The sequence below is a fragment of the Cynoglossus semilaevis genome, chromosome 14, assembly GCF_000523025.1.
Source record: "Cynoglossus semilaevis isolate Cse_v1.0 chromosome 14, Cse_v1.0, whole genome shotgun sequence".
Classification (NCBI taxonomy): Eukaryota; Metazoa; Chordata; class Actinopteri; order Pleuronectiformes; family Cynoglossidae; genus Cynoglossus; species Cynoglossus semilaevis.
In genome coordinates this window covers 11,048,626-11,055,717 of record NC_024320.1, presented here as the reverse complement: position 1 = coordinate 11,055,717, position 7,092 = coordinate 11,048,626, and the positions used below count along the sequence as shown (strand labels likewise).

The 7,092-nt window shown below is 41.1% G+C and overlaps 1 protein-coding gene across 4 annotated transcripts in view; it reads right to left on the bottom strand.

The window, feature by feature from the left end:
• Positions 1–7,092, bottom strand: part of LOC103389576 (receptor tyrosine-protein kinase erbB-4) — a 226,784-nt gene that overhangs the window by 46,518 nt on the left and 173,174 nt on the right. For all 4 annotated transcript variants that reach the window (XM_017038635.2, XM_017038634.2, XM_017038636.2 and 1 more), the window contains exons 14-15: positions 2,657–2,750; positions 666–820 (exon numbers count right to left, since the gene is read on the bottom strand). In XM_017038635.2, the coding sequence (XP_016894124.1) occupies positions 666–820; positions 2,657–2,750 (249 nt within the window). The remainder of the gene's footprint in view (positions 1–665; positions 821–2,656; positions 2,751–7,092) is intronic.

Below are 7,092 nucleotides of genomic sequence, written 5' to 3'. Positions count from 1 at the left end.
AGAACACCGAGTCCTTTGCCATCGTGCCTCTCTTCCTGTTGCTAGGTTTCAGAACATTGTTTGCTCAGACCAAACACTAGCTCCCCATGAGCCCCTTGACCATTATTTTTTTACTTTATTTTCTGACCTACATTGAACAGTGGCATCATTGATGTTACTTCAATTTCAGTGTGAAAGACATACGTAGGCCTAGGTGTACAGAGCAGCAGCACTAGGTTAACAAGCAAATGCCTTACCTTTGTTAGAGGGCTATAGGCTAGATGATTTCAACTATTGTTGTAAGAACATATATATTAAATATGATTTTCAGAAGCTCATGTGTCAAATCATCGCTATTTCTTTGACATATTTCCTAATGTTGAATTGTAAAAGTTTACCTATTAGAAACTATGTTTATCCAAGATCCAAGAAAAGTTAAGTTACTAAAAAAACAAGTTGGAAGTTGGAAATATCATGTGAACAAAGAAAGAAGAAAGAATCCATGACTGGGTTACTGATTGTCTTTAAGCTGAGCGGCATGTCCGCTGGGCCGCCCAGGTGCCGTCCACCATGTCTTCACGACACTTTGAACAGCATAAAAGAGATATAGGACCCTCAAGAACACCTAGGAGAAATGTATTTTGTACACAGGCACACGTTAGCTTTATGAATCATCCTGCTCTTACCCCTGGGTGCAGTTGGCATGGCAGGGATGACATTCATTGTTGGCTTTGGCGTATTTGAAGATGAAACTGTTGGCTCCCTGCAACCCATCAGGGCACTTCTCCACACAGTTGGGTCCGTCTTTGAAGTGCAGGCATTTTGCACACTGGTCCGGGCCCTGAGTGAACAGTAGAAGAGGAGAGAAGTTCAGAAGGTAAGATGAGAGAATAAGGAAAAAAAGAGATGGCAGGAAGCATTAAAAACATTAGGGGGAAGAAAAACAAGGGGAAGTAATGTAAGAAAAAATGGAGGAGAAGGGGAGAAGCAGGACAAAATAGGGTTATGGGTGGAAAAAAGGAATAGGAAATGCAGGGGGAAAAAAGCTGAGATGGAAGAGGTTTATTAAACAGACTCAAATCCAGACCCTTATGAATCATGTCAATTTGCTCACTTTCCACCACAGCACATGCATTCCATTCAATGTTTAATCACAAGATTCAAGCAAAACAGCTCAGAGTGTATTCCAACGCACATCTGACAAAATTGGCGAAATGCATATGGAATCAGGTCGTGTCAATGTGCTGCACATTGAATGTGATGTAGCAGATGACAAGTGGTAACTGAGCACGGGTTCAGACTGCAGCACAGTCATGAATAAGTCAAAGAGTATGTCTGGGAGTGAGCACGCATGAACCAATGACAGTTAGGAGAATGAAACCGACTAAACGTTATGATGCGCATTTTGGTGTGAAACCATGAAGGTGCTGAGTGATCCCTACGAGGATCGGGCTCCGTCTGTGTGTTTGGTGCTGTCGAGCAGAGTATTAGCGTGTCATATTCCAGGCCGTGCAGGCTCTTCAGCACCGCCAGCCATCGCTAATGACATGTGTGGCACATCTGATGGACAGCTCCTCACACGCTCTGGCACATCCAGACACACGGCATCAATACAGATTATTCTCACTTTGCATCTCTGTGCCTATGCATGTGTGAGTGCATGCAAGTGGAGATGCATACAGATGTCTGAGTGCATTGGAGTGTGTCACTGCAAGGCATGTGGGCGACCGCGGATGATTGACTCTGGTGTTATTTTCTACTTAACTGTGACCAGCATCTCAAAGCCAGAAGTCACTCCACATACTTGAGGCCTCTCTCCCTCCCTCTCTCTCTCTCTCTCTCTCGCTCTACACCCCTCCACTCCCTCTCTCCTACTTCTGCCTCAAGGGAAAGTCAACATAAAAGGTTACAAGCATAATCCCACAAGATAATGTGTAGGCATTATTTCGGACGCAACTTCCTGCAGAGTCAAGCTAAAGGTTTAGTGTCATTAAAGAGCATTAGCTGCGTGTTTCTTCAAAGGCCTTTTGGAGGAAGAAGTTTTGAAACTTTTGTCCACTTGTCCTTCTGACAAACACTAATGCACACTACAAGGACAAAAATGCAGGTTTTTGGTGTATGACGAGATATTATTCATAATTAAACACTGTTCATAAGCACTGAAGTTATTTATTTTACATTTTGTCAATAGTGAATTTATATTTTCAGGGCTTTCTTCAAGGTACTGCCATATATTTTATGCCTTCATTCAATTATTATATGCCAGCTGTATTAGATGATGCCGTTGCAGTTTCTTGAAAGTAAAAAAAAAAGAAATCCAATCTGCTGAAATGTAGGAACTTTATTGGAATGTCAGAAACTAATCCTTGCTGGGGTTTCTGCGTGTTTCTATGTGTGTGGCACACCTTCACTGAAACATCCACTGCAGTTTATTCCTCCTATTAACCTACTATTCACCTTTGCAAACACTGCTCTTATATCTTCTTAAAAATCCCTTGTGCAAAATGGTAGGACTCCCAGAAAATCATTGAGAATCCACTCTAGCATGAAGGAGATATGAGTTTATCTCACACGGACAAATGAGAAGTGCTTTTAATCTTAAAAAAAAAAACCCTCTGGTTTGATTGTGTTGTTGAAAAAGAAGTTGAAGTGTGAGATATCTGCCGGTGAGCTTTACCTGTCCGTGACATGTCATGGCGTTCCCATCCATCTTCTCACATTGGCTATCACATTCCAAGCACACGGAGCCGTTGGCAAATTCACGAATCTCCCTGAAAGGAATAAAAAAAAAAAAATCAGTTAGAGTTGCATACATTATAGATTTAAGTGTGTGTATTTCTATATTAAAATATTGATCGAGGCCCTGCCGAGGAAGATTCTGAAGTGTGTGATGTTTCTACGTTCACAGGATAAGCCTTTTGATTTTAAACCAACAAGTTGGTAAGGCAAAAGCAAAGCTAAATTTCAAATATGTTCAGACCGCTCTCAAACATGTCCGCCGGAATGTTCTCTGTTAAAGGGGGCACGTAGGGCAGTCGGGTTCCTGAGACTGTTTGGTCAACTTTAAGGCCTATTATGATCAATATGCTGACAGGGTTAGTTCATGAATAATGAAAGATTTAAAATGAGGTGGGAAAAAAAGAGTCAAACATAGACAGAGTAAAGGAAATGGAACAGTCGATCACAATTAACATCTGCAGTCCCTTAATTCAGACAGTTACTGAGATACATGTGGCTCATATCGCCATGTTATGCTTTCTAGAGTAAAACAATAGAGTTCAATATTGGGTTTATACATTGGCAAATTACCTCAGCAGCAGCTGCACACAGCCCTGAGGCCCTACTGTCCAATCCCTACGTGTGAGTGTGCAGTGGGTGTGTGTGAAAACCCGATCTATAAATTGCTCCCTTGTTTGTCTCCGCATCACCCCGATATCTTAGATTTGTTTTTTCTTTTTGAAGTGCAGCACCCCACAGCAGACAGAGGGAGGCCGCTGTCGATATAAGACACGGACGATCAGAAACACTTTTCACATCAGAAGCATTGATCGTCCGGTGCAGAGGACAGATAACCTCGGTGGAGGATTGACAGAGGAACAAACACGGCCTCCTTTTCTCTCACAGTGGTGATGCGTAGGTGGTTCAGTGTCTTCTGTTGTTTTCCATCAAATCGCTCCTTTTGTTACTCCAGTCGCTGATTTTCCTCTGGTTTTTCACAATTTTTGTGTCATTCCTTCCCAGTCAACGGCCTTGAACTGATGGACATGGGAGAATTGTTCCACAAGAAGACTGGTAAACATGGTGTTTGAAATTATTTCGCAAACCCATCAGGATGTCCATCACCATTTTGAAGTTTTCAAGTGGACTTGCTGCACTGGTTTTACTTCTATACCCAGAAGGGTGTTTTCTTTCTCACTGACTGCTGGAAAACTCCTGGCATTTGGGACGGTTTTGTGAAGCACTTGAAGTTTAAATGTTGGTTGTATGAATTACCTGTTGGCTGGAATTAAATAAACAAGTCCTAAATGGGTTGGATGTGGAAGCTTGCTTCGTTTTATCATGAACAAGGAATGTTCCATTAGTCATCTAGACTAATCTAAATTCATGATTTGAGGTAAAATGACTGGAAAAACTCAATCATCAGTTATTCTTTGTAAACTTTCAGCACGTCCTTAAACATCCACTGACATTAACATCATGTCAAGGCTCCAGAGGTTTGTCAAATCATTGGGTATTTAAGTTATATTTGTCTTTTAATAGGGATGGCTCGATCCGATATACTGGATCGGTATCGATCTGATATTGGTTGAAATTTCAGGATCGTACATAAAAATAAACAAAACAACTATCATCCATCTGATTGGATACCTAGGCCCAGCTGCTCAGCTTAATTTTAAGCAACAAGCAATCGCCTCAGCAACAGCAGCCTGCAGGAGGAGAAAAGAAGGTATCGGATTGACATCAGTATCGGCAGATACTTCAAGTTGCAGTATCAGTGTCAGATAAGGAAAAGTTGTATCTCTAGTTTTAAGTGTTCTGTTTTATTTGGCTTTTAAGAACAGTTTTTATGTTAACTGCGGGAAAACAATTCCAAACAATTACCATTTTTACAAGGTACAACCACTACTCTAAACCTTTTTATTTAACACACGTTATTTTGTAATTTTGTTTTCAACACTTTATCTTAAATGTACAAAAATTGATTGACATTTTCAAACCCAAACACACAAATTTAGCTGCAGACAACCCCATTATTAAAGGTGCTTCAAACATGTGTATTGGAGTAAAACATATCATCAACTATAAAATATTTTCAGGCACGTCTTTTCATACCCAGGAACAGGACTTGCAGCTCTATTCAGGGTGAAAGAATCTCAAAAACATTGATATATACAGTATATATATTGAATTAAATTAAAAAAGCACACGTGGAGCAGAATGGTTGGAAGACAAAGACCTCTGCTGCCATGGTCTCCAGGGTCATTCCCATTCTGTTAAAGTCGTTCTTCCTGATTGGCCTCCTTCATTGCTGATTCGCACTGGGCGCAGGTGGACCAACGGGGGATTAGCCCTGTTTTAGCAGGAATTAAAGCAGGACTGTGGCCACTATTCAGACCCGTAAATCTGCCGCAAGCCGGAGTGTGGCCAACCCGCCGGAGCAACTTTTTAATTAAACACTTTCAACGCCTCCATAATCTGCTTCCTCCTTCCTTCCACAACCCCAGTGGATATCATCTCAGACGGTTTTCCTCTCCACTCTCACACTCCTCTGCTCTTCCTTTGTTTAATTCAACAGATGCATGAACAAAAGGGAATTAGTGCCTTTCCTCATTTAGAATGGAGACATAACGAGGGCAAGCTGAGGAATCTAAAGATTTTAAATCACCAACCTGAACCTCAGTTTAATGAGCTAGTGCAAAATCCTCCACATGCAAATAAGGCAAAGAATTAGAAGTGGAGAAAGTTGAAAGGTTGAAAAGGGTATTGGGATTACATCAATATTAAGAAATAATAATAATAATAACAATAATGTACATTAGATAAACTTTCATATTTAGTGAAAAATATTTTTGCAACATTTCCTGAACATGAAGTGTTCATCACGTGGACCAGATCGAAACCCCAAGTGGGCTGGTTTTGGCCCACGGGCCATATGTTTGACACCCCTGTAGTAGACTTTGTGAGATTCGTTTTTTCCCCCCAATTTTCACTTGCTAACACTGATAAACAAACAAACAAACAAAAAAAAACACAGAAAAAGAGAAAAAAAAAAATCCAGGCAGAGGGAAGTGTCGCGGCACCACAGACTTATGAACCATCAAAATGGTTTATTTCCTCCTTCCTGTACGTTCTCCCTTAAAGAAACAGCAACAATAACGCTGTGTTTAAAAATGTACCTCCCGTTCCCCGAGAGCTTCAGTGTAGCTGTGATTAATTTTGTCAGTGTTTTGACGGTTTCTTGGTCCAGAAGAGACACCTATTTTAGTCGGTTTAAAACAAGGCCGCTGTTTTTTAGTCGCACACTGAGAAAGAGGCGAGTGCAACTTTGATTACTTAAAGCACATAAACGCGAGTGTGACTGTGGCGTGTGAGCTGTGACTGTATACAGCATAAAGAATTCATCTATTCTCGTGCTACATTTGATGGCAGAGAGAGCGCCGCCCCGGAGGCCTTTATGAATCTCTCTGTAATGAGGTTGTATTGATGAGATAAGAAGGTCGGCCGGTTCAACAGAGACACATCAATTCTCGGGTTTCGGGGGCTGAAAACACAGAACACGCTGCCCTCGGAGCTTCCACAGACATCTGTATCATGGAAGTGGGTCAACACAGATTCCAGCATTAGAAAGAAGGCGCTTACATTTATAAATTCTTTCAGTGTATTTATATCTCAGCAAATGAATGGAAATGGGGCAGTTAATAATTAAAGATGGAGATTATGAAATAATTAAAATATGTAAACAGTTTTTTTTTTTTTTTGGAGACAAACTGACTTTTTTAGCACTCGCACATTTACCAGTAGTACATCTGGTTAATTATCCATTAGCACAGGAGCTAAAATAATTTTAAAAAAGCTAACTGGAACTAGCGCAACTAGCACATTTGTACTTGCTATCAAAATGACTGTTAAAAAAGTCCGAGCAGTTTGATCAGACCGCCGTCTCAGCTTTTCTTATCTGCCTAAACAAAAGGTCATACGAAGGTCATAATTAAATTGACAATATGAAATGATCATTGATCCCTAGGACTGGATGATTCATGGTAATCTGCACGGTTGGAAAGGAAAATCATATTGTGCGTTCCTGACTGTTTACTAATGTAACACGTTTCTGACCCTGGTGTTGCAACACTTACAAGCTGAGTGAGTGTGAATATCTACACCACCGATTATTCCAGGCCTGGTGCTCACACAGCGTACAGTAGCTGGGTGTAAAGTACAGGGAGGAGAAGCCTCATAGTCCATTATCTCCCCTCTCCACTCTGCTGCTTCACACTCCTCTGCCATAATACACTGTAATTCTCTGCTGCACTTCCTGCCGTTTCTATCTGCACTGTTAGCTATCCTCGCTCTCTCTTTCTCCCTTTCCTTCCCTGGCAGTTTCTAATTCCTGCT